This window comes from Puma concolor, chromosome C2 (genome assembly GCF_028749965.1).
Source record: "Puma concolor isolate L17-30 chromosome C2, mPumCon1.1.hap2, whole genome shotgun sequence".
Lineage (NCBI taxonomy): Eukaryota > Metazoa > Chordata > Mammalia > Carnivora > Felidae > Puma > Puma concolor.
In genome coordinates this window covers 158,971,866-158,999,842 of record NC_141675.1, presented here as the reverse complement: position 1 = coordinate 158,999,842, position 27,977 = coordinate 158,971,866, and the positions used below count along the sequence as shown (strand labels likewise).

At 55.1% G+C, this 27,977-nt stretch overlaps 1 protein-coding gene across 9 annotated transcripts in view; it reads right to left on the bottom strand.

Moving 5' to 3' along the window:
- ADARB1 (adenosine deaminase RNA specific B1) overlaps positions 1-27,977 on the bottom strand; it is a 134,691-nt gene that overhangs the window by 63,021 nt on the left and 43,693 nt on the right. For 4 of the 9 annotated variants that reach the window (XM_086676156.1, XM_086676158.1, XM_086676157.1 and 1 more), the window contains one exon: positions 19,643-19,787. Coding sequence is in view for 4 of the 9 variants with exons in the window: in XM_086676155.1 (XP_086532281.1) it covers positions 1,192-1,291 (100 nt within the window). In the remaining 5 variants the exon portion in view is untranslated. Of the gene's footprint in view, positions 1-1,191; positions 1,363-19,642; positions 19,788-27,977 lie in introns of those variants that run through there. The other 5 variants (XR_015240516.1, XM_086676155.1, XM_086676154.1 and 2 more) reach the window with 5 other exon arrangements.

The window sequence follows — 27,977 nt, the reverse complement described above, 5'->3', positions numbered from 1 at the left end:
GGGTGTTTAATCAACATTTCTTAGTTTTTGCTTTTACCTTTGTCTTAAGGACACCCTTCTTTTCAATGCTTAACTGAGGGAACAAAGGGCAACACAGCAGCCTGAGGCAGGGGTGTGCCACAGCTGCAGGCCCCAGCACCGGGTCCCCTGGGCAAGCGTCCCCTGGGCACGGCGCTTTCCTCCCGGATGCACACACCGGCATGATGTCCGCCCTGAAGTCTACAGATGACGACGCCCTCACTGCTCCCAGACACAGCCCTGTTGGGCGCAAGCATCTTTGTGGACTCAGCACGACTGCTCCTCTCAGGTGGCTTTCTTCTTCTTTTCTCTGGGAAGTCACACTGAACACGGTGGCTCGCCTTATTCCCCGCAGGGGTGACACTCTCCGGCCACAGATCATCCCAAGCATTCTGGGGTAGTGCAACGGCATCCTGGTCCTACCAGTTGGTGGGCAAGAAGGGGACGCCCACCAAGGGAGGCTCACTGGACGGCAGGCCAGTCCCCCTCACCAGAAGCATCTTTTCACCTGACACACGTTCGATTAGTTAACTGTCGGCGTACGAGGACGGCGAACTCTCAACACCCTTTGAGCAACAACTCACCCCACGGCCAGTGGTTTGTGACTTTTACCGCCATGGAGAGCTTTTAAGCCTGGTGTTAAGAAAAGGTACGCAGAGTTTCAATGCCCTAAAACATCAAGTTGAACTAGAGACTAAAATGACCTGGTGCTGATTGCAAGGAACTTGTTCTCCGTGTTCTTAAAAGGAAACTATTCTCACAAGGGCTGCCGCAGCCTTACTTCCCACAGAGTGAAGAGGAGTTTTAAGGCTACAAAAGTTACCAACAAAGAGTGGCAGCGAAGGAGAAGTCATTATGAAGCGTCTGTCTCAGGAGGAAAAATCTTTTAGTACCCAACACTACAAACTCCTAAGCCTTCATAAATCTCTTCCTAAAAATATACCTTAAACACTGAGGCTAAAATGCCTTCTATACATGCGCTTTTAAACCTACCTTCTAAAACAAGCCCCCTCTCAAACTGTATACGACGCCAACGTAAGGAACGAGGCACCTGGAAAGGGGAGGCGGGAGGTCCCCGGCATCGGCAGGACCCCGAAGCAGTCCGCCCCAGAAAGCATGGGATCACAGGCAAGCCCAGCGTTTACGTTTTAGGAGCAGAGCCAAACGGGTTACCTCTCCTCTCGGAGCGTTTCCTGCGCCTCCTTTTCCATCGACGCCCCGCGATGCCGAAGAAGGCCCCCGTGCTCACGGGGCCGGCAAGGAGCGAGGCCATGTGGACGAGCGAGGCCAGCGCCGCCTGGCCCCGGCCACCACCACCGCCAGCGGGCACCCCCTGCCGCCTCGGGGAAGCAGCCCCCCTCTGCCCCCGGCTCATCCCTCAAACTGCAGAACCAGAGCTTCGCCAACACCACAGCGCCTTCGAAGCACACCGCCCAGCAGTGACGTGTGACAGTTAACCCTTCCGTGCAGGCCCGGACACAGCAGCGAGAGCGGGGAGCGAAAGGCGCGAGGGGACCCCTTCCAGGGCAGCGGGAAGCTCCACTGGGACCCGCACAGTCCTGCCTGGAAAAGTCTGCTGTCGCCTTTAAAATGGACAGAGCTCCTCAAACGAGGAGGTGGAAGTGTCGCTACAGGAGTGCGGTTTACAAAACAAAGCTGCGGAAAAGCACAGGGCACGGGCGCCCCGCTGAGCCCCAGCAGGCGGCTGCCACACGGTGGTGCGGGGACCACAGCCCTGGACCCTGGATGTGGGGCACGCCCCACCTATGTTCCCACCCCCCTCCCCGCCCCCTCCCAGCCCCATTCCAGGGATCGTGTCCCCCTCCCCTCCGGAGCCACACACAGACCTGCCGGCTCCTCTGCAGGGGGTACAGCTGGGCCCCCTGGGCGGGGCCAACACCGAGCCTTTTCACCGGCCACCAAGCCCAGGGGGCTGTCTCTGGGATCCAACATCTAGGGCTGACGCGGGACAAGCCGCAGCCCTCAACAGCCTCCTGTCCAGACGAACGCCGTTCAGGCCCCAGGGAGACACCATCCCAGATCTTGGCTCTGCATCCTTGGAACAAAAGGCACCTGCACCCAAAAGCCCTGAAGATCCGGGGTGTCCTGGGAGGAGTCAGGAGGGGGCGGATGCCGTGGCAGAGCACTAGGGTAGAAGAGGAGACCGATGAACTCACCCAACTCTCCTCTCAATGCAGAGCAATCGTATCTTGTATAACAAAGTTCCTTCCCAGTAACGCCCAGCATCCATTTTCCAGCTCACTATTCTACAGGAACACAAGCTGACACGGGATTCCACACGACTGCACACGGTGCCTGAGGAGTGTGCCCCCATACGAAGCAGTTCCTATTACTCTCACATTTGTGCGTGTGCACGCCCAGACACCCTCCAGGTAACTCATGCCCTGTGCTGGCAGCCAGATCGACGGGGGACACCACCATCGCCGAGAGTTCCACTTTTTATAAAATTATTAATGTGATCTAACTAAAATTTCAAAGTGTTAAATTAAAAATCAGCTTTCGGGGCACCTGGGTGGCTCAGTCGGTTAAGCATCGACTTCAGCTCAGGTCATGATCTCACCGTTCGTGAGTTCGAGCCCCGCATCGGGCTCTGTGCTGACAGCTCGGAGCCTGGAGCCTGCTTCGGATTCTGTGTCTCCCTCTCTCTCTGCCCTTCCCCTGCTTGGGCTCTCTCTCTCTCTCTCTCTCTCTGTCTCTCAAAAATAAATAAATGTTAATTTTTTTTTTTAAATTCAGTTGTCTTTAAATAATTTGACTTAAACATTTGATATTAACTGTAATTTATATTTTGTAACTTACATTTAATAGATAATTTTTTAAAAAGTATTTTCTGAAAACATGAACAAATTACCGAATTTTGCTTGTTTACTGAAATTCACATTTTTGACAGGCATATAGTCAAATTATACTATTTTAAACTCAATTATGTATTTTATTTTTAATCGTTTGGACTAAGGACCAGGTAGTAAGTATTTTAGACTTTGTGGTCCCATGTCTCTGTTGCTTACAAACTCATGGAGGATGTCATGGCCTTGGGGGTGGGACTGAGAGAGAAGCTTCTGGCAAAGGCTCTTCCCCAGGTCTGGACAGATTCCTTCGGGAAGCAGAGAGATCCTTCTTTCTTACAGCCTTCTCGGCCTGTGAGATGGGTGTGGGGCTGGGGGTGGGGATATTATTGTGACAGTGACAGCCCACGGTGCCATGCCAGCCCTGCAGACCACCCCTACGAAGACCTCCAGGCACCGGCGGGACAGAACCCACGGCCCATCCTCAGGGAGGAAGAGGAAAGTGCAGCGGCAGGTGGAACCACAGAACCCGGCTCTTAGGAGACACTGGAAGGAACCCAGCCTGAAAGCGGGGGCGGGGAGCAGGCTGGGGGCCGGGAACATCAGGTCTGGGCACCGTCCACGTGCATAGCCAGATGGTTCCCACGGGGACCGCGCAGGACCAACGCACAGGCAGGCGGAGTTCTTACGGCTCTGTGGCCACCAAGCTGGAGGTGCCCTGCTGCTGTGCTGTGCCCACAAAGGCCTGGCCTAACATACCCAAGATGCCCTAGTTTGGTAGAAGCAGCACTTGGACACCAAACAACCTCCCTCTCTCCAGACAGAGATCACAGCCTTCACAACTTCACGTGACAAGTGGCCTTGGAAAAAATCGTCGCCGGCACCACGCACCTGCACTGGCATTCCTGCCAGCGGCCGCTCGGGACCTTGGGAGCTTGGAATCCCTGTCAAGTTCAGAAGCACACTCTATCCCCAATGGAGGAATTTAAAAGGAACCCACAGGAATGAGAACCAAGAAACCACAAAGGAAACCACGAAGGAAAACATATGCAGTGTTCAATTACTTTAAATAAGAAACGAGAAAATTTCTTTGGACTTCTTTTATAATACCAAGTTACTTATTGTATTTAAAGCCTGGGTACTCCCATGTTTGTTTGTTTGCTTTTTATTAATTGTTCCCTTGCTACGCATCAAAACAAGTTAGGTACCTAACCGTGAAAATGGCTACACACTCTGATTAACCAGGCTGGAGATGCTGAGGACAAGCCAGAAGCTCAAAACCCAGAGCACAGCAAGGGACTCGTGTGAGAAGAGCACGGAGAACAGCATGGCCTCCAACCCCTCTGAGGACACAAGGGCCCAGGCGGGGAGCACACGGCCACTGGGCCTGGAGCACAGAGAACAACACGGGCTCCAACCCCTCCGAGGACACACGGGCTCAGGAGGGGAGCACACAGCCATTGGGACTGGGCCCAAGGGTATCTTAATGGGGACTGAACCAAGGAAGCAGCAATTTGAGAAATAGAGCCAGAACTTCTGGAACTCTCTTATGCAGAAGAAAGAGCTTAATACTGTCAGAATCTTGAGCAATCCAGATATAATGCAACATAGCTTTTTTTTTTTTTTTTTTTTTTTAAAGGTAAATGGTAAAAAGCTGTCTGGGCTCTAGATTTTTTATGATGAGACTATTCTGAGAAAATAATGGTCAAAGAAGTTGGGTAAAAACAAGGAACATCCCCGTGCTATGAGAAGACACTCACATTTTTAATGTTTTCTCTTTCTCCACTAGGGTTTTGGTCTCTCCAGAAAGCTGAGCTCAGTGGTGGCCCCAGGCTCTAGCTCATCCCCCACTTGGAAAGGGGGGCTAGCCACGTCAGCCCCACCCTGCCTCACCCGCAGGCACAGCACAGGCAAGGCCACCTGGAAGTCAGAACAAGCTGCTGGGTGACCCCGGGGCACCAGTTTCCTCTCTGTGCCCTTGAGATGAGAAAATTACGATTTCTCCATCTCTGTCACAACCCTGACCTGAAAGAGACAAAACGTGTTACATCAAGACATATCGCAATTTATAAAAAGTGTATTCATAAAAGAAAAACTTGCGAAGTGAAAAATTCGCATATGTGCTTACGTGTAAAATTCTTACGGCACGAATCAGATAAACCCAGAAGCAGAAACTGCTAAATCAAGGGCTGGTACAGAGGCTGTGTGGACTGACTCAAAGGCTCCTGGCTGGTGCCTGCCAGAGCTTACCCACCACACCAGCGCACACACGGACCGACGAAAACCCACTCCACGCACTGTTCCGTGGGAATCTGTCAACTAAGACGCTGCCTGAAGTGGAAACACACTAAGACCACACTCCAAGAGATATGCTATCATTAAAAGTTAATTTGGAAATTATAGTTAATGCTGTGAAAGACACAGCGGTAAGTTTGTTAGTAGACCCCCCGCTGGTGTCATCCTGATGTCTGCGTGTCTGCCTTGGGTTACGCGCGCCACGTTGTCAATGGAGACACTGTTCCAACTGCTTTCTTAGATGCTGCATTTGTCTACCTGGCATACATTTATTGCAGGGAAAAATCATACTAACTCTATTTTCTTTTTCTTGATGCTCTGGCATTTAGGCACCTTATAGACCCAGGGAGAGACTGCCCCTCCCAGGGCTAGCCAATTCTTTTTTTTTTTTTAATGTTTTTATTTATTTTTGAGAGACAGAGAAACAGAGTATGAGCATGGGAGGGGCAGAGACAGAGGGAGACACAGAATCAGAAGCAGGTTCCAGGCTCTGAGCTTTCAGCACAGAGCCTGATGCGGGCTCAAACTTACGAACCGAACCGTGGGATCATGACCTGAGCCAAAGTCAGACGCTCAACCGACTGAGCCCCCCAGGCGTCCCCAGGGTGAGCCATCTCTTAAAGACAGCAAAGGGGTCAGCCAGGAGTGTACCTTCTTATGCAAACAACCTCCTCACTTCTTTATGTAACTCTCACATCAAGCTAGTGTTGCCTTTGTTCTAAAGCATTCCAGGGCCCGGGAGCAGGCAACTAGAAACCAAATACAGCCCAAAGCCGGCCTATCTGCAACTGCTCCCCCTGCCCCCTCTTGCTCTTCCTGTGGAAACCCTAAGAAAGGCTCTGGCCTAGTCCTTCCCCTCACCCTGGACCAAGCCTGGCTCACTGTGTGGTCTGTGTGGCACGGCCCTTCCTCTAGGGAAATGTAAGTCATAAAGTCTTCTTTTGGTGGCACTGGCCTCCCCGCGATGTCATAAAGTAGAGCCCCGGGGGGACAGTGGGACAGCAGTACCATTCTCGAGACCGGCCTGGTCTACTTAGTGTTACGTAGACTTAGGTAGACTGGTCTCCCAAGTCTACTTACTGTTGCCTCTTAACTAAAGGGCAGGTAACAGTCTATAAAACAAAAAACAAGCCGTCATGTTGTGCAATCCTATCTGACATCTGCCCCGCATTCATATAAAACACTGGGTAAAAATGGCAGTCACGTATATTTTGCCACCATCTCACAAACTGATCGTTTTTCCTCATCGCAGGACACAACCCAGTGCACGGTAGATCTTCCGAACATAAAAAAATGCCATATTTTCTGCTTCCTTCAAAGTCAGAGAAGCTGAGGGTCCACGGGCGTGGCAAGGCACACGGTGCCCCGACGTGGCGGGTGGGTGCCGCGGACCCAGAACGAGCCCTCCCGGGGCGTCCGTGCTTCGGAGCCACACACACGACGCTACCGGGGCCCAAGTAAGGTCCTAACGCAGAAGTCATCTGTTTCTTTCTTCTTCCCAATTCTTCCTTCTACCTTTAGGATTATTTAATAGCAGCACAAAAGGAGAATGCCTGCATTCGTGAGCTTCAAGAGATTCACAGCAGAATGGCAGCGATTTCGTGCGCCAGACAAGGTTTCTGTAATGATTACACTGATAGTTTATGCTTTAAAGAAGTACTTTGAAGACCTTTTCTCCAACTTTAACGGTGCATCCATTTCCGACTCCAGCTGCCACATCTTTGCAAGTTAATAGCCTACTGGAATTCCAGGACAGTGTCATAAACAGCCGTGCGCCATTTAGCACCTGACGTTCCTGGTGCCTCATTAATTTCACTTTTATCAGCGTCCTCAGAGGAAAGACTCCAAAACTTAATGTTCTTAGAATATTAATTTATGAAAAGACTCTTAAAAATTATTTCCTCTTTTAAGAAGGAAAAAAGGAGTTTATTCCATTAGAATTCTAAACTCTGTACAACGAGTCAGTTATTACGCAGAATCAATACGTGAGAAACTGAAGCACAACTTATCAGGACAGTGCCTCAAAACTATGTGTTAATAAGAAAAACAGCAAATATGCATGCATTCACTCACTGAACTAATGGTGAACACCTACTGGGGAAGGGCCCGGAGCCGGACACGGTCAGAGGACAAACGAACCGCAGCAGCTGCCCCCCGGAGCCTCTGTTCCGCCAAGGGCAGGGAAGACCACTGACGGGGAGCACCGTAAACAATGGAACGGCCTTGTACGTTGGAGGAGGCGGCCATCGGCCCAGAAGGGGACAGGGGCAGGAGGGCGGCGGCCGTGCTCCCCAGGCCTGAGGGAGGCTGCAGGGCAGCAAACACGAGGAACGGGCCGGCGGCGCTGGGGAAGAGTGTTCTGAGAATGAGGGACGAGACTCTGTGGCAGCACCTGGCGTGGCCCGGGAACAGCCAGGAGGCCGGACCAGCAGAGGTGGAGGCCAGACCGACAGAGGTGGAGACCGGGAGGCCAAGAGGGCAGCTCGAGGGGCCTCTGGGCCAGTGCAGGGACCTGGCAGTCCCTCTGCCCAGGATTACCCTAGTCCTGGCCTCTGGCCTCTGGTGAAGAACAGGTATGGGGTGAGGGTTGATGCAGGGAGACCAGTCAGAAGACTGGTACAGACAGACCCAATGGCTCAGAGCACGTGACGGTAGAGAGGAGAAATAACCAACGTGGACACGTGCTAAGGAATGGCAGACGGGCTCTCCCGGTGGCCTAGAGGCAGAGCAGAAATGAGGGGACGGCCATGGCTTGCGGCCCGAGAGCCTGGAGAGATGGGCAGACTGTGGGTGGGGTCAGGAACCAGGGGTCCGGTTTGCTGTCTGTGGTCAGAGACGTCTGCAGATCCCGAGGATCCGAGGCTGACAGAGGTGCGAGGGGGTGGGACCCCAAGTCACGAGAACGGACAGAGCCCAGGATAGACCGGGACTGAGCCAGGAAGGGCACCGCTGCTGGCAGGTCATGGGACGGGAAGGATGGGCAGGGAGCTTGCAAGGGAGCAGCCCCTACGGCAGAGTGTGGACTATGTTCACCAAGAGAATGTCAGCTGACAGTCACCACACGTGTGCCAGCGTGCTCACACTTCACCAAATCTCAGTAAAGGAGACTGAAATGACTGCACAAGGGCAGCCTGGACACGGCCACCCTTTGTCTTACAACCATCAGAGATGTCACTCAAGTCTTTGTGAGCAGAGCTGTGCAGTGTACAACCCACACAGCTGTACAGTGTGGCCACGATTATAGCACCACGGTAACCAGTACGGAGCCCAAGCCTTCTCTGGTTGAAGGCCCACCTGACCTCCGGCTAGCCAGAGAACCTTGGGCAAGTTCTCACCGTCGTGGCTCCTCAGATTCCTCGCGTACACCCCAGGAGGCGGGATGGCCCATGCGCAGGCTCGCGCTCACCGGGGGGGGCCAAGGGAAGGCAGGGTGCATGCAGGGCATGGTGCCCAGCTGGGCTCTGGCCGCTGTCACATCACGGGCGCCACCACGTTATGAAGAGGAGCCCGCCAGCTACAGGGGCTCAAGTAGCGCATCCAAGGTCACAAGCTGAGTGAGCGGCAGAATGTTGTTCAGAATCCAGGACACTTCGACCTTGGGATCCACGCTCTTGGCTCGTTTACAGAGTTGCCCAGTTAAAGCAAAAACAAGATTGCTCAAATTTCTTTTTTTTTATGTTACAATTCCTTATGGTTTTAGGTCAAAATAATACATACACATTTCTTTAAATGAACGTCTCAGCTTCCTAAATTACAATGGGTTTAAACAGAGGTAAGTATAGTTTCAGTCTATTTGCAAAATTCCCCCACTCAGTTAAAATCATAAATTCAATTAAGCTTTTGCCATTTTCTTTTAAGGTAACTCTACCAAGGAATTTTACATTAAAATCAAAACCTATATTTCTCAAATAAGTATAGCAGGTATCGGATTTGACAGGAAAAAAAAAATAAGAAGGAAAAAAAGGCACTTGAATTGAAGGCCCTATAATTAGCTCCAAAAGCCGAAAGGAACCTAAAGCTAAGGATAGTAGCCTAAAGATGGCTCAGGTGGCCCACGGATGGCCTAGGTGGTCTGCAGATGGCTCAGGTGGCCCACGGATGGCCTAGGTGGTCTGCAGATGGCTCAGGTGGCCCACGGATGGCCTAGGTGGTCTGCAGATGGCTCAGGTGGCCCATGGATGGCCTAGATGGTCTGCAGATGGCTCAGGTGGCCCACGGATGGTGGCCCAGGTGGTCTGCAGATGGCCGAGGGGCCCTGGAGACGTCCCAGGTGGCCCACAGATGGCTCAGGTGATCTGCACATGGCCAAGGGGGGCCCACAGATGGCTCAGGTGATCTGCAGATGGCCCAGATGGCCCGCAGATAGTGGCCCGGGTCGTCTGCAGATGGCCGAGAGGGCCCGCAGATGGCCCAGGTGAGCCCATGAATGAGTGCTGGCAATAGGGACAACTCAAAGCCAGTAGGCCTGGGGCTACCGGGGAGAGCTCTAACTTCTTGCTACACACCGAAGAAAGGTTTGGAAGAAATATGGTGATCAAGCGTGAACATAAATTTGAAACGAAACTGGGGTATGTATTTGACAGTCATGGTTTAAGCAGGGATTTCTTTAAAGATGAGGTTTGGAAGCATTCTTTAAAAACAATGCATATTATTACTGATTATTAAAAAAACCAAATAAAACACAAAACTTTTGAAATATAAAGTAGAACTGGTTGGTCTTTCAAAGAAGACAAAGTGATTTTGCTCAATCTAGAATAGAAACCTCTGGCTAACTTCATCTATTTATAAATGATTCAGGGCTTTTTCCAGCTGGATGTGTATAAAGGAAGGAAGCCACATAAACATAGGTATGTACAAGGAACGTACAATATAGACAAAAATTTCTGATCTGATTGAAAACTCAAACAAGACTAAGTGGAGAAGAAAACAGTGGAAAAGGGATTAGAAACATGACAGCCCGGACTCACAGAGTGCAGAGCCAAAGGCACACACTTTGTGGATCCAAAAACCAGAACATATAAACCAGGAAGATATTCCACGTCATGATGGAAGAAAACATCCCAGAAATAAAGATCTGAATCAGCCACTGGACAGACACCCATGTGCGTAGAAAAGGTGATAGAAACAAAGAAAACTCACATATTTCTCATCAGTATTACTGAAATTCACAAATAAAGAATTCTAAGGGAATCGAGACCAACATAATCCAATTCCTGAGGAGATAAAGTCACGTCTGAGGACAGCGATGGAGTGTCACCAAATTCTCGGAAAGGGACGGTGTGACTTCCAAGCTGAGTTTCAGCCAAGCTGTTGTTCAACTGTTGGGGGGCAGGGGCCGGAGTCTTACCCAGAGGTGTCATCAGCACCTCCACCACCAAATCCGGGGTCCTGGTGCAGGCAGCCACAGGCCTCATGTCCCGTCTGTACAAGCCACGTGCACGAGGCACCTGGGGACTCACTCCTGCCCCCCGTCTGCCAGAGGCCTGCGGCGGGCAGGAAGGGGGCCCATCACCCTGAGCCTGGAGAGCTGGGTGCCACCCTGAGCCAACACTCAGAGGGGTTCTGTGGCAGCACCACCTGCCCCCCCTCCCCATGCCCAGAGGCAACTCTATGCACTGAAGCCTCCCGTCAGTCTAAAATTCTAGAATTCTGTGCCTCGTAGACAGAATGTGAGCCAAGACTTTTAGCCCCCTGGATTACACCACAGACATTAGCAGTGGCCCAGCCAGGCCTGCCCCCCAGGATCCTGTCCCCACCACTGCTCAGCCACAGAAGAGAAGGCAGCCGCAGAAGGGCAGGACACCAGAGTGGGAGTATGGCTCCATTCGGCCAGGAAAGGACACGCAGAAGCCAGACAAGGGTTCACAGGAGATTTTAAAATGAAAATATTTATATTACTCCTTCACTTCATGATGGCAACTCTTCACTAAAGATCAAACACACACACACACACACACACACACACACACACACACACACTTTGGCTAACTTAATCTTATTAAAATTGGCAATTTGTTAGCACTATTAAAAACAAGACAGCAGTCTCCAAAATGGAGTCACTTCTGCTAAGCCCCACGTCACCAAACCGAGACTTCACCTGATTCTGGCTCTGACCTCTCCCAGAAATGGGATCTCAGAGTCCGTGAGGAGTCACCCGGTCAGCACGAGCGAGGTCATCGGTGGCAGATCCCCACGGTCCCCTGGAGGAGAGTGACCTCGCCCAACTAAGATGTTTTGCCCGGGGCAGCCTCCTCGCCCTGCTCCCTTCTGCACAGGATGGTCTGTCGTGCGTGCAGCGAGCTGGAGCTTTCTGTCTGCTGCACCGCGTGCTGCCTGGTTCGGGATCCCTGGAGAAAGCCAACCAGACCTCCAAAATTCACTCAGCTGGGTTTTGTTTAACACCACACATTCGAACTTGATGGTACAGGCTTTTTCTTTTTTGGTATCCTATCTTAACTATTACCTATTCAAAACACTTAATAAAACAGTAGAATCACAAAATTATGTTACACGTAAATTACGTAAGCAAAGTAACAATTTTTTAAATACTGGAACAGATTATGAAATTTTACCTTCCAGTTCCACAACACAGCTAGGCCCCCTCCATAGACTCAATTATTTAAATGCACAAATTATTTGAGACAATTTAATTTGCACATCGTATCAGTCCCTGAACTAAATCACTTAGAAGTGTTTCACAGCACTGCTTCACGGGTCCTTCAAGATGGTAAAAGAAAGCCAGTGAACAGAAACTTTCCTGAAGGAAGGCGGTATCTGGGCTCACAGAGGAAACGTGCAGAGACCGCACTGGGGGTTTTCCTTTAGAAGCTGCTACTCGCCGTCCTGGACGACCCTACAGCACCACCTACTGTCCACACTGCCCGCTCGAGAGGCCCAGCGAGTGCTCTTGGCGGCCTATCACGGTCACTCTGTGGCCATGAAGGATGAAGAGTCCGAGCGGGCAGGAGGGAAGCCCTGGGAGGAAGGCGGGCTCCGCGTCTTGACGACAGCGGTGGCGGGCTAAGGACACGCTTGTCGGAACGTGGCAAAGCCCACTTGTCCCCGTGGCCACCGCTGCCACCCCTCCACACAGAGGAGGAGCCTGGGCAGGGAGGCCCAGGAAGGTGCCCAAGGACGCAGAGCTCCTACGAGGACGGCCACGCCCCTCACGCTCTCCTCACGGCCCAGACAGCACGAGGAGCGGGAAAAGGAACAATTGCACGGAAAAGGCACGGTCCGATTATAAATAAACTGCCGTGGCCCGGTCTTCCACAACGAGTCTGGCGCACTAAGGGAGGAGACATTAGCATGCTCCTTGGCGCACAGGACAGCGATGGCCCCGTGTGCTGTGTCTCGCCACCTGGTCCGAACACCGACCGGCCCGGGAATCCAGAGACCTTCGGCCAGCGCCACCTCAGTTAGAAAGGCGAAGCCTGTGGGCGACGCATTTTCATCAAAAACCTAAGTTGGGTAACCTGCCTGTGAAAGCATCACTTGCAGAAAAGCTGAAATACAACACAGGTCTGGCCTCCCCTCTACCCCTCCACCCCCCCAGGCTCCGCCCCTCCCTCCCCTGCCCCGCCCCCTCCCCTCCACACTGGGGCAGACTCCCGCCCTCCACTCCGCCGCCCGGCCCCCTCCACACTCCCTCCCACATGGCACACCCACACCCACCCGCCCCTGCTCAGCAGCCCCCCTGGCCCCGTGCCCACCTCCCCAGGAAGACACCACCGTACTTTTCAAGACTCGGTCCCACCACACCCCTCGAAGCTCCCCCTGCCCGGACAATAAGCCACCTCCCTCCTGCCCCCACTTCTGTCACAGTGTCAGTGGACACCACTGCCCCACCAGTGACAGCCCCTCTCCCAGGCCTCCTGGAGCTGCTAGGCAGGAGTGAGTGCGAGACCCCCGAGCCCCTCTAGGCGCCTCAAAGGGGAGCGGCCCTCTGTCCTCCCAGGCGAGGGTGCCCCGAGGCCACGCGTGTGCTCCAGCCCCAGGGCCCCAGCACCAGGAGGACAGCCGTGGCGCCCCGGCTTTGTGCACACGCCGCTCTGGGGGCAACCCGTCACCGGCCGGGATCTCCTCGCCCTCCCTGCTGCCCGCCGCACGGGGTGGCGGCTGTCCCCCAGGGTGCTGGCGTTCCTAGCGGTCCTGTCCTGGGGAAAGCCTTCATGGAAAACAGAAGGAACCGAGCGGAGAGCACCAGACTTCCCTGCCTCTACACGCAAAACCTCGCTGCTTTCTTTCACACGTCACAGGTAAGTGTGGGGATCCAGAATTTCACAGTCGGCCCTGCCCCGGCCACAAAACAGCAAGAGAATTACCAACCAACTCTGGCTACTTCGGGGATCTATGATTCTGCATCCAACAACGTACAGGCACTTGAACTATCTTTTCAAGCCATTCTTTTACAGTTAATTGGGTATTTTTTTGTCCCTTTGTAAACTTACAGCCACACAGAAAAACTGGGTATACCACCGCTTTTTAGACATTTTTCAAACTTGACACTGTTTAACCAAGTTGCACTCAGATCTGTCCATGTTTTGAATGGAAAGCAAGCCCACATCACCACTCCCCGCTGTGCGCCGTCTACGAGCTGCCCCGGCCCGCGGCCACCCGCGGGCCTGCCGCTGCCCCAAGGGGTCTGGAGAAGAGAAGCCAGGGGAGGGCCGTGCCCCACCGCAGTGTGGTGACCTCTCCTGGGTCCTCGCTCAAATGCCACCCCCTGGGAGAGGCCGTCACCCCTCCCTCTGCTGCCGTCTCCCACCCGGAAAGGGGGCCGTTCTCTGCTCCCACCAGGTGCCATCGGGTCTGTCCCAAGGGCCCGGGCCAGAGCCCGCCCGCAGGTGCCAGCGCATGTCTGCTGGATCGACGAAAGAGTGCGACCGGGACGCAGCACAGATCTCTCTGTAGCGCTGCCACAGGCTCCCCAAACTAGAATTCCCAGCCTAACCACCTCCGGAGCTCTGTGACTCCCTGGTGCAAACACTGATGGTGCTTATTCGCACCATCTGACGTCACCGTCCCCAAATCTGCTGCGTCTGTGGCTCTGGCCGGGCCGTCCCGCGCCTCGCCCGGGCTGCGGAAGAGAGGGGCGCCCCGTGACGCAGAAGGGCAGGAGACTGGGAGGCCTGTTCGCATGCGGGAGCAAGAGCAGGAGGCCAGAGAGCTCCCGAGAGTCCGGGGGCCCTGCCGCCACAGGGGAGAGGAGAGGCGTGTGCGCCTCCCGCTCCCCCAACCTGCTGCCGGGTGAGCCGGTCTTACCGCCCCTGCCCGGCACCCGCTGCACCCGGGGCAGCCACGGGAGGAAGAGTGGCGAGGCTGCCCCGTGTGGCCCGCCGCGTGCGGGCGCGGGTCCCTCGTGCCCCTCCTGCTCATACCTAGCTCCCCCGTGGCCGCCGGCCTCGGAAGTCCAAGCACCTCGGAGGGGAGCGCTCCGCTTCACCCCGTATCACCCAGGACCCCCGAGGAGCGTGAGGGGAAGGCAGCGCAGGGGGCACGTCGCCCGAGGCCCTCAGATCACGCCCCCGCGGCCACCTGCACGTCCCCTGTGCCTTCACCCGATCCAGAGGCTCGCGCCCCGCCCCGCGTGCCGTTTTTCCTCCAGTCTAACAAAACGTGAGTGTAGACGGCGGGTCCCTCAGCTCCAGAAAGGCCCTCTGGTGTCCACCACCGCCTCGCGGCTTCGCTGGGGGCCGGGTGTCGCGAGCTTCTGCCTCCCCCAGTCCTCCGCCTCCTCGGCAGCCATGCTTCCCGGTCGGTCCCGGTTGGCCTTCTGCCCTTAAGTCACAGTTGTCACGGGTCACCTGCACTTCCTCCGCCTCTTAACGGTGCTAAGGTCCCCGTACCCGGGCGCGCCGTCAGCATGGCTCCATGTGAGCTGGAGGTGTGGGCAGAGCAGGGACCGAGGACACGTGTCCCTGCCGTCGGGCCGGGACGCTCCACTCTGAAGACCCCGTCACGGCACGGTCGTCCTGAGGCCCCTCGGGGCCAGCAGAAGCGCAGCGCGGACAAGGAGCCCCGGACAGGACCCGGCGCGGCAGCCTCGGCCCTCACAGCAGGTGCACGACCGTTTCTGCGAAGGTCAGGCGGCGAGTTCCGCGGGGCCTGCGGCCGTGCACAGTCCCTGCTGCGCGTTCTGCTTTTGCCCCCTTGTCCCCAAATCCCCTGAAGATGCAAAAGCCGTTCTTCACTTCAGACTCCGGAGGGAGGACCCACCTGGCCGCCCGCGGGGAGGTCTCTGCCAGGGCTCAGGGGTGCGCGGCTGTCGCCCAGGAGGCCGGGGCGCGGCTCTTTGGCACGTCACCTTCACCCAGGCGGGCCCCGAGAACAAAGATGCCAAGGTGCCCCTCACCTTCACGCGCCCATCCCAGCCCCTAGTAGACTCCGCGGGTTCGCCGAGCAAGCGAGCACCTTTCACGGGCCTGTTAGCTATTTCCTTAGATTCCGTCTTTTGTGAAAATGCCGTGCAAGTGTCGTGTCCCTGATGCCACCGCACCCTCTCGTCCTTCCTGACTTGCGGGAATCTTCGAGTATCGTAGACTGGAAACTCAGCCAGGCCTCGGTACCTGCCTGTCAGGTCCACACTCCTGGTGGCCCACACCCCCGTCAGGTACACATCTCTGTCAGCCACACACTCCTGGTGGTACACACGCCTGTCAGGTATACACCCCCATCGGGTACGCACTCCTGGGGGTACACACCCATCGGGTGATTCCTCGTGCAGCGACAGAAAGCTAATCCCTAGCGCCGCAGCTCTCGACCTTCGAGGCAGAGTCGGTGCCCACACCTCTGGGCGTATGCGGCATCCCTAGACACTGTCCGGTCGTCCTGGGAGGTGAGTCGGGGCCGTGGGGTTCGCACATGCACGGCCTCTAAGGCCCTCGGCCCCACGGGCAGGCATCAGGTGAGGCGGGGAGGTGACCAGGACGCCCACGGCTGCTGTTGGTTCGGGATGCCGCGGGTGCCTCTTCACCGTCTGCTTCCTCGGGGCGCAACGGAAGCCCCTTCGCTTCCACCCCCGGCCTGTGATCTGGCCAACTCTGCCTTCGAGGCTGGAAGGCAAGGGTGTTCGACGGCATGTCCTCTCACTGAGCCTTCCGGGAACCAACACCAGCACTGAGGCGCGTTCGCCCCTCTGACCTTGAGCGTGGCGCACGGGCTCAGTGAGAACCGGCCCCCTCTCACCTGGAGGAGCTGGCCAAGACGGCCGCGCCCTACACCCACGGGGTCCCCTCGGGAAACACGCCTCGCTCCCCACAGACCTTCCGGGAAGCCGGAGGGTCCGCTCCGGCTGTGGGACCACCATGTCCCCGGGGAAGCGGGTCCGGCAGGACGCGGCCTTCCTTACAAGCCATTGAGGCTACAAGGCCTCCGCTCGGGACACAGGGCTTCACCCCCACCCCCTGGCTTCCGAGATCCTGAACCGAGGGGTGGGGGGGGGGGGGGGAGCGGCTGCAGGCTCCGCAGGGCAGAGGCTGCCGGAAGGGCATCCCACTTCCCACGGAGCTCCGGGCGGGACGCATTCGTGGACTTGGGTGCTGCCCTAGATCCGGGACCTCACAGCAGAGCCACAGACACGTTAACACCTCCTGGCAAAGTGATGCCAGCAACTTGGCCAGACACACAGACACCTTCTCGGCGACGATAACCGATGCCAGAAAAAACACACGAATCGCTTCTCATTCTCAGCCCAATTTTATTTCAGAAACTCTCGGGAACGCCTACAAGAGAAAGCGTCATCTGTGCTCAACAGGTTACTTCAACCCTTAAACCGCTTTAAAGGGGAAAACCATCAAGCTTTTGCCACAACATACAGGGACTCAGAACTCGGTGCCGTTGCAACTTGCAACTTGAACCCGACAGCCCGCGTTAGTATGACGAGCAGGCCTGGATCACTCTCACACCGCTCGCTGTCCCGGAGCCCACCACTGCCTTTGCCGTGAGCCGGAGAGGCCACGCACGACAGCCGGGCAGTGCCTGTGTCAACCTGGAGGACAGCCCTGCCACGGCGCCACACGCTCAGGACGCCGTGCTCCCTCCCACCGCCACTGGCTCTGCTCAGCCAAGGCCCCCAGAGAACTCCGACCCGGCCGAGTGTCGCGGGGGGCAGCGGCTGCTCATCGCGGTGCCGGGGTGTTTCTGGAGCTCTGTGCACAGGGGGCCCTGCGTGGGACACCCAGGACCGTCCCAGAAACACACAATGGGCAGGCCGCTCACGATCCACCAGCCCAGAGCCTCGCCTCATTTTATATGTGAGCATGAAGCATTTCTCCGTGTTTTTAACACACGCCCAACGGTCCCGAAGCGTAACTACCATGTGAAGACAGGGAAGGCCGTGCCCAGCTTCTCTCAGAACCCACAGGCTGTAACCACTTCCGAGACTGATGGAAGCCAGCCCTCACGGCTACCTGCTCGTACGGGCACGCACCGCGTGGTTCTGCCGAGAACATCAGTGCCTGAGAACTGAGTACTGAGTACCGCGTATGTCTCGACTCAAGATGCCTTTATTATGCATTCTCAATTTCTCTTTTACTAAATTTGGGCATTCTACTGCTTTTTAAAATTATGCGGTGATAATTATATAAAGCAGTACCTGCTGTGAATTTCACTGAGAATAAAAAGGAGGAGTTCGTGAACACTTGTTACGGAAAAAACCTTTGGGGGTGTGTGTGTGGCCATGAGAAACACAGGGGAACTTCCAAGTTCGAACAGGAGTCCACGCTTCCCCAGCCCCTCTCTGAAGGCGCGCCACTGGGGAGGGGCCGCAGGGCCTCCTCTGGGTGACCCCCGAGCCACCCCAGCCTAGACACCGTCACACGTTAAGACACAAGAAACAGCTTCAATCTTTTCACAGAGGGCAAGAGCAGCCACCATGCCTGAAACTAAAAACAGAGCCACGTTCGTGGTGCTCCCGCCAGGAACCGAAAGAACTCTGGGGAAACGTGGTGGCAGAGTGAGGCTAACAGTGACGAGTGCTCCCTAATAAAGACTTGTTTTAGCCAAAACCCTTCGTGTTTACTTTTCTTTTTCAAACCACTCTGAAAAAGGAAAGTTACAGTACATCAGACTATCTGGTGCCAAGATTAGCTTTCATTTTATGAAAGAAATTCAAAATTCCTACTCTGCAGCTAAAACATCTACTGAGAGCCCAAAGAAGGAGATATAGTTCACAACGCTGCTGTATTTTACAACTTCCGGGCCTTTAATTCCACTTTCTCGGCACGTGTTTTAGAGCTCTCCTGTGGGCCTGATCACTTTTTGTATGCCTTTAAAGACAATTTATTTGTGCAAAGGATTACAGATAATTCACTTCTCCAATGCGTGCTTGCATTATATAAAAAAACTTGCGTTTGGCATACATGGCAGAACTGAGGGGGCAGCTGACTGCCCTGGCACGACGTGTAGGTCACAGACTCCACTACACTTAGCAGCACTGAAGGACGGTGTCCTTTCAGACTCGGCCAGCTCCGTGCTGCTCGGCTCCTGCCCATAAACTCTAGTCACAGACCCGCTGACTTCACATCTCTCGCCTGGCTACCAGAAGAGCCGCAGCTGAAACAGGCCCCGCCTACGGGCACAGCAAAGGGAGATGACCTTAATTTTGCCCTTTCCATACTCTCGCCACTCTTGTGCCGGAAAGCGGGGGAGGGCTGGGGGGCATCAGCTACAGACAAAGCAAACCCTGTTTACCAGTCTCCCTGGGAGCCAGTTTCCTCACATTCCTGACATTCACAGACACAGAAAGGACCGGTGGGCCTTACCAGACACACACGTAGAGCCCAGTGACCAGACGTGGGTGCACCTGTGCCCCCCAGAGACGGCAAGTGCCCCTCTCCCCGCCATGGGCTCTGCGCCCACTCCTTCCCTCATTGGCCAGGACAGGCGGGCTATTGTCAGCATCTACGGAACGGCTGAATGGACACGGGTGCCCGCCAGTGCCGGGAAGCATCCAGCAGCCCTCTGCCGACTCCCTCCTCACACTGCTTCCCCATGGCAAGACCTCCTTGAGTGTGCAAAACCCAACTTTCTCGAGTTAGTCACTCTGCAGGCCATAAAATAATCTTACGTGCTACTAGATTTACCCAGATTTTAATATTTGCCTCAACTTCTCTCCAAAGCAGATGGCTGAGTCATATAATAGTCGCCAAGAATTAAGTGCTAGGTAAGTCTTCTTTTAGTCCATCAACGGAAACCCTTTACAGTAAAAAGCTTTACAGCGGGTCTAGTCCAGCGCCTGGCATGGGGCACAGCCTCGCACGGCCGTGACCGGAGGCCGCACTTGGCCACACGGCCACTGGAGGGCAGCAGCGCGCCGACCTGGACCCGCAGCCGGGCGGGCAGGTTTGTGCAGGCCGCGGCGGGGTGATGAAAGAATTAACAGTAACAAATAATCTATGCTGGAAGACACTCAATAAAACACATTTGAAAAGGCAAACAGGCTTAATTAATCAGTTGGCATCAAGCAAAAGGCATTTTTAATCAGTCAAATAGCAACAGATTTCTGCAGGGTTTTACCTTACCGGTAGATTAGTTTCTGCGTTTGCTCGACCCCGAGGCAAAGCTCCCTCCGGTGCAGGCAGGACGCGATGACCCGGACCGGGGCTCGCGCAGTGTTTCCTCCAATCACTGCCGCAGATCTCCACGCCCAGCCTGAGACACTTCACTCTGTGTCACGGAAAGACTCAATTACTTCCAATTAATTTAAAAGCCTTTTCACCACTTCAGAAGCGAATTCTAATAATAAATACTGTTAATTAAAAATCCTCTTCCTAAATACAAGATTCAATTATTGTGATGGTGTTAAGGTCTTTTTAAAGCAGAGACACAACAACCGATCACCCTTCACCCCACCCGTCACCCTCCAGGGTCCGCTCGCCACACCCCAGCACAAACAGCAGTAGCCCACACGCGAAGGCATGTACTTAACACCTTCTGCACAATAAAATGCCACGTGCACACGGGGGCACACGCACACGCGTAAGTATAGACACGAGCGACGCACGGATCCCGGGACCTCCCCAGCCCCTTCCAGCCCAGGCTCAGAAGCTACGACCATCCACGAGTCCGGAGGCAGAGGCTGTGAAACACCTCCATGTTGTCTCCTCTCAGCCTAAAAATACTGCCAACTAGAAAGTCATTAAAGAGAAGACTTCAACGTGCTCACATACTGACGGAACCTAAATATCCAACGTTAACATCTCCTTTTGGAAAAGCAAACCGAGGGGCGCCTGGGTGGCTCAGTCGGTTGAGCGTCCGACTTTGGCTCAGGTCATGATCTCGCGGTTTGTGAGTTCGAGCCTCGCGTCGGGCTCTGTACTGATGGTTCGGAGCCTGGAGCCTGCTTCAGATTCTGTGTCTCCCTCTCTCTCTGCCCCTCCCCCGCTCATGCTCTCTCTCTCTCTCAAAAATGAACATTTTTTAAAAATTAAAAAAAAAAAGCACAGCGATATCCACATAAAGGGCACGACCACAGTGGGCTTCTCCAGGGCACAGCTACTGGCTGGCGTCTGCGGGGAAGAGTGTGCGGGCCCTGAGTGGGTGTCCACAAGACGCAGTGAGTGTAGACCGGTGCCTCGCTGAACCCGGAAGGGCCCTAACTCTTCAGGCTCCACCCAGAGAGCACACACCTCCCCGGGGCCACCTGCCCCAGCTGAAGGTCCTTGGGGGTGAGTACCGCCCAGCCTCCACATCTCTCAGCTGGGACGTGTGTCTAAGACACGGTCCCCCGTGTTCTGTGATGTTGCCACCAGGTCTAGTGGGCACTGACGACAATGGCCTATCAGCCTGGGATTACGGGCCACACGCTCACCCTGCCGGCACAGAGCCTCCAGAGCCAGGCACACAGGTCTGGGCCCTGCTGGTGCCGTCTCCACACCCAGGTGAGGAGAAGAAAGGAAGGGGTGCCACTGTGCTCGCCCCCGCACCCTGTTCCTCAACGCCACCCCCACCCGATCAGAACCCCGCCGGCAGCTCCTCCCCCGGCCGGAGAGTGTGCAGGAGATACAGCAGGCCCCTCGGCAAAGGACGCAGAACAGGAGGCCCCTGCAGCCCGAGGAAAGGGAAGGACAATACGTGAGCCACCAAGAGGTCAGAAGTCATTTTACCAACCTGAGTCCACAGGCAGCACAGAAGAAGGGAGACGGCAGGACGAACAGGAGCGAGACCCACAGAACCGGGTTCTGGTGGTCCCGTCGGGAGCCGCTGGGCAGAAGTCTGACCGGGCCCAGGACAGCCCACTGCCGCTCCCTGGGGAGCCAGACCCGCAGGGCCAGGGGACGTCTGCAAACCGCGAAGCTGAGATAGGAGGAACCGGAGTGGCCGAGGCTGACGCCCGACTCTGCCGCCACAAGGCCGAGTGCCTAGGTCCCAGTGCAGTGACGCAGGGGACGAGCTCCGTGTGAGCCACCGTGGGGACCGAACAGACCAGCAGGTACAGAGTACCTGACCCAGTGACAGCGAAAGTCACAGCAAGAGCACGACAGAGGGTGCGCAAAGAAGGCTCTTGTCACAGAGGTAGAAGAGGACAGCAGCTGGCGGAGGGCGGAGAGCAGTGCCACGATCGCGCAGCGGTCCCGCATGGGACACCTCCCCTAGTGAGTCTGCACCACCCCCTCTGGCGCCCAGGAAGCATCGAGAATAGCCTGAGTCCCAGTGACATCAGGCGGAGCTCCTGCCCACCCACTGTGTGAGGCACCCAGAGTCTAACAACCAGGGCATATCTGGAAAGTGTCCATGTGTTTCTAAGTTAGCTGGTACTTTTTTTTAAATTTTTTTTGAATGTTTATTTATTTTTGAGAGAGAGAAAGAGACGGGGGGGGGGTGGGTGGGCAGAGAGAGAGGGAGACACAGAATCCGAAGCAGGCTCCAGCCTCCGAACCATCAGCACAGAGCCCAACACAGGGCTCGAACTCATGAACCGTGAGATCATGACCTGAGCCAAAGCTGGATGCTCAACTGACTGAGCCCCCAGGCACCCCTGGCTGGTACTCTTCTAAATCATCCACAGACAAAAGGAAATGATCATAGAACAAAACAGAAAACATTGAGAACGAGAAACAAAGATCACACGTGGAAATGCGTGGTGTGCAGCTAAGGCAGTACCCAGAGGGAAACACGTAGCCTGATGCTCAGGCTTCTGCAAAAGGGAAAAAGCCCACGAACCCCGCCTCAGTAAGTCAGGGGGACAAACAAGCCCCAAGCGAATGGGAGGGAAAAGGAGGAGATTAAACCTGCATTAATCACCCGTAACGGCAGGCACAGGCACACAGACCGACGTTGGCAAGGCTGACGAGAATGCACAGAGAAGACAGAGAGGACACTGGCTTAGCCAGCCTGCACCGAAGAAAGGACAGTGAGTGATGTGAAGTGACACCTCTACTATAGAGTGAAGTGGCCCTGTAAAGGCGTCCCTGAGCGTCTCAGCAGGCCTTGGGACCAGGACCATGGGGCAGATGGACTAGGAGAGTCCCGGGGGGGCCGGGCCCTCGCTTTTGGCCCTGAGAGCACGCAGCTGTGGGTCTAGGCAGAGCCCCAGGCAGGTGCTCCCCACGGTCCTCAAGAGGCCTCCTTGGACAAGATGTGCAGGATGTTGACAAGAACTCAGAAGCCCAGCCGACAGCTAGGACCATCACTGCAGACACACGGCCACCTCTGGCCATCTGAAGGACCACTGCCGAGGCCCCAGTGCCAGGGGCACAGACAGACCGTCCCTTGCCCTGCTCCCGGCCTGTCTGGGTCATGAACATAATCAAATGGTGGCTGTTCTAGGCCATGAAGTTGGGGTCTTGGTGGGGGGGGGGGATGTTAGGCAGCAAGAGATACCAGAACAGAATTATCACTCCGAATTCTCGCAACATTACACATATAAGAGAGTATTAAGAACTTTATTTTGAAAATTTTGTAAACTTAGGTACAATGAGCAAACTCCAAGAAAAACAGTTTATCAAAGCTGACAGGAGGAAAGAGAAAATCTGACTCGATGACAGACCAGAGTCAGGAAATAATCACGTACAGCGTCAGCCAAACTGTCTCACGAATGCAGATGTAAAAGCACCCTGAAGAAAGTGCCAGCAAACTCGACCCCACCATCTCTCCAGAGCTGGCATCCGGCTGGCACGGGCAAACGGGTGGGCGCACGGAACCCGGCTGCTGCAGCCGCCACGCTACTGTCCGGAGGCTTCCCAGGCGCCCCGGAACGGGTGTGGCCGCAGGGACCGGGCGCCGTCCAGGAGCACGAGGGGGGCCGCCCCACGCGGTGTCCGGGACCGACCCGGGCGACGGCCACGTGGGCACACCGGACTTCTCCTACCCAGGCACTCTCCTGTGGGACCGAGCCAGCCCACGACACAGACGCGCTAGGACACGACGAGGCACCGGGACCCGACAGAGGCCAGCAGCGCCCGGCCCCACACGGCAGCGCGGACGCGACACGGTAGCGCAGTGCGGACGCGGGGGGGCCCCCGCCGTCACCCCGCCCTTGCTCACGTGAGGCGGCCGCCGACAGCACAGCCCGCCAAGCACCTGCGGCGGGAGGAAGGGAGCTGAGGGGCTGCCCGTGCTGACGGCCACAGGCCAGGGAGCCGGGCCAGGCGGCGAGAGAAACCGCGGAGGAAGCAGCACAGGGAGACCGTGCTTCACGGGCGAGCAAGCGAGTGGGCCAAGCGGGGCTGAGTTCTAATCCGGCCCCTTCTCAGCGCGCCTGGATCGTCCCCGAGACGTAGACAGGGAATTAGGTGACCGAGAGCCCGAAGGGGCTGGAGTGGGGGGTGGGGCCCGCAGGGCAGCCCAGCTCAGCTGGCACCGGCGCCTTTCCGGAACTTTCTCACAGTGACTGCTCCTGGGCTCAGGACAGCGTCCTCTGAAAACAGGATGACCCCGAATTAGCCACACTGGTCTCTGCAAAGGATTTGTACCCAATTACCTGCTAACAAAAGGAAACTCAAAAGCCACGGCAAAGCGGATAACATAGGGGTCGTACGGGATTCGGCATGCTCGTACCGACCGCAAGTGTGGGACCAGTTGGGTCGCTCAGCACCTGATGGGTCTGCTGTGCCAATAAGAATTGCATTGGTTAAATGAAACAATTGCATTTGCTTTTAAGGTGATATTTATCATTATAATTCAATTAGACTCTGGAAATCAGGGCTAAATACTCCCGTTTTCTACCTTGTAGATGCACAAAACCATCACAAGAGTAAGCAGTGAAACAGAAACGCTCAACTGAGCAGACTCTGATGTCTGCCGACACCAATTGTCTCAAGATACAAAGGCTTAATTTGCTCAAGACAAGTGAAGAAAATCAGATCAGATCAGCGGTCAACGGAAGGATGCTAAGACAAGGAAGCATTCTTCCTCACTTCTGATATGGTTTCCATTCTAAGTGCTTAACCAGTCCTAAAAATCGGTGCCCCCAGAAGCAGGACCAGAAGCCGGTGGGAAGCAAGCCCAGGGCCACCAGTGGGGCCTGAGTCGTGAGCCTGGGGGCTCCGGAAGGACACAGCGACGCCCCGTAGCTGAGATGAGCACACAGGAGGGCCCATCACGAGGCTTCTGGTGAGGAGGAGGCTGGGAGGCCTCTCGGCAGGAGGCACCAAACGTGCACCTCAGGAAGAAGCAGTGACCCGGCGTGTTTTCAGAAAGATGGTTCTGTTGGCTCTGTGGGCAATGGCTGGAGGGCTGAGACCCGAGGCGGGGAGGACAGCCAGGGACAGAGGGATGACCACGTGGAGAACACCACCGGTGGGTGACTCCAAGGATCCCGACTCTGTCAAAGGGGTGGATGGAGTTTTCAATGACATGAGAAAATCAAAAGAAAAGAGGAAATCTGAGACGATAGGTGTTTTTCAATTGTCCTGAGCTGCAAAAACCTTCCAAGTAGATTAACTACAGCCATTGATGTTTCAACTTCCACAGTGACCAGACCTTCCCTGGCTACCTGAGGTTTCAGAAGGGTAAAGTCGATCCTAGTTTAATACTACGGGGAGAGGTAAAGTCTTTACGTGGTAACATAATAATGAACCCTTAACATGCAAGAACATTCAAGTATTAGACTGTGAATCCCCAGAGCAGGGAACTGGCCATGAAGGTACCTTCAAGAAGTCAGTGCTTAACAAAGAGGCTGGGGAGGAGGGCACAAGGCTCCATTGCACTTGCTGCTTCTGTAAAGGAAAAGAAATGCAGGAGGAAATAACGGTCTCGCCAGAGGCCGTGGTTTAATTTAAGTTTTTTTATATTATTTAAATTCAGTTGAGGAAGCAGCCTGCACAGCAGAGCCACATCTGCTTCGCTGCCCCTGAGCAGGGGCCAGTCCGGCAAGAGCAAGCGGGACAGCATCCGAGGCGCAGAACGTGGGACTCACCTCAGCCGGGAAGACCCAAGTCCAAGGCTCTGCTCCCACGGGACCCCGGTGCCGCCGCTCAGACCGCTTAGCCCCATTTGCCCTTCTTTCCGTTCCCCGGCATTTTGGTCTTAACAGACCAACCAAAATGGACTTTGCCATTTCTTCTACTTACTGAATTAAATATATTCCAAGGATATTCCATGTCCTTAGCAAGTAAGAGGAAAGACCACTTTAGAATGAACTACGACGGATACAACACGGGTGAATCTCTAAGTAACGACGAGCAGTGAAAGAAGCCAGACCAAAACGGTACCTATTGTCTGGCCCCAGTGATAGGGAGCTCTAGAAAATGCAAAGGGATCTTTAGAGACAGAAAGTAAAGGAGTGGGGGTCGGCGGGGGGGGGGGGGGGGCGGGTTGGTGGGGAGAGGGTCCCGGGGGTGCAAGTGACCTTCAGAGGCCATGGGCACACTCACCATCTTCACCGTGACAGTGGTCTCACCAGTGTCTCAACACTTACTAAATTTCACACTTTAAAATATGTGCAGTGTTTTGTTATCAATTATATCCCAAAAAAGCTGGCTTTAAGAAAGACTACTTTGGGGGCACCTGGGTGGCTCAGTCGGTTAAGCACCCAACTCTTGGTTTCAGCTCAGGTCATGATCTCGCAGTTCGTGGGTTCAAGCCCCATGTTGGGCTCTGTGCTGATAGGGTGGAGCCTGCTTAGGACTCTCTCTCTCAAAAATAAATAAACATTTTCTTAAAAAGAATAGTTTGTTTTATATTTTAAAACCCTTCATCTTATTTTGTAAAGTGAATTAGTAAACATTAGTGAAAACATTTTTACGACCTGAGGGAAAACATTATTTTTTTGAACTCTGAATAATCTAACGTTTTATGGGAAATTAAACCTCACTGCAAACATTAAAACAACTCATTAAGTAGGCCAGGGAGCTCTCCCTATCCAGCTACACTTTACTGTCGTACAACCATTCCCAGAGGGACCCAATGCTCCCAACACTAGGAATGAGCTCTGTGTCTCCAGAGAGAAGGCAACTGGGGGGGGGCGGGGGGGGGTTGGAGGTGGAGACAGAGACACAGAGCGGGGAGGGGGGCGAGCACTCGAGAGCATTGCTCTGCTGCACCTGCTCTCCCGCATTCGGGTCCAGCAGGGCGTGTGGCCCTGGTGTCAGGGGCAGCACCCACATCTTCCCAGCCCAGGAGACGAAAGTCTCAGTTCATGGCTCGGTGGGGGGGCGCCTGAATCACCGGGATGGCAGGCGGGGAAGGACAGATAAGCAGCGTGTGGGAGGTGCTCTGAGCCCTCCCTGGCCTGGGCACCTGCTCCCTTCAGGACGACCACCCACCCTTTGGCCCCATACATCAAAACAACCCAAAAAGGCCAACGGGCCAGAAGAGGCGCCTCTGCTACAGGGGAGCATGCCGGTGTGGTGGCAGGGCCTCCAGACGGGGGCTTCCGGTCCTGGTTCTCGGCACCTCTGCGGGTGGGCCTGCTTACCAGGCATCAGGAAGTGGAGGTCTTCTGAGTGGGGCTTGGGGCCTCTGTTTTCCGTGACTAACGAGGTTATGTGTTAGAGATCCCCCCCACACTAAAGGAGAGGGGGCGCCTGGGGGGTTCAGGGGGTTAAGCGTCTGACTCTTGATCTCTGCTCAGCTCATGATCTCATGGTTTTGTGGGTTCGAGCCCCGCATCGGGCTCTACGCTGACAGCACGGACCTGCTTGGGATCCTCTCTCCCTCTCTCTCTGCCCCTCCCCTGCTCGCCCGTGCACATGCCCTCTCTGTTCTGCAGGGGGTAAACGTCCCGCAGAGAAGAACCGGGTGAGGAGCAGCACCCCACAGAGGCGCCTCCACTACCTGTGTCCTGAGCGGAAAACAGCCAAGGAATTCAACAGCACTGCCGCTCCACACGGGATCATCACAGCGTGGACCGAAAACACGGGCAGCAAAATCTCTCCGGGGAAAAGCAGCACACAGACCCCTACCCCCCGGGCCGGCCGTTCTTTGCTAACCTGCACCGCGTCTTGTCCGGTGACCTGAGGAGGCCTGCGGAAATCCAGAGTGACAGCAGGCCATCCGCCATGTCAGCGGGATGAATAATACATCTGCGTATAAAAAAGACTCCAGGGAACCCCAGAAACTGTTACCAATATTTGCTCCCAGGCAATGAGATTAACGGTGCCTCTTTCTTCCTGTTTTGCATCTGCGCAAAGTACGCCCAGCATACAGTGAGCGTATTTTGTTTTCAAATAAAACATAAAATCTCTTACGAGAAACTCAGGAACAAGAAGCGTCCTTCAAAGACGCTTCCAGCGAGCTCAGGCACAGGGCCTGCCCGGACCCCTCCCCTCAGACAAGGCCAATTCCCAGACGGATCCTGTCATAAAACAGCTCCAACCAGCAGCTGTCCTGTGCTGAGCCCCAGGGGCGCTGGTCCTGAGGACAGGAGGACGTGAGGACCCGCAGCCCAGGCCATCTTCCCCGGCACCCCCAGAA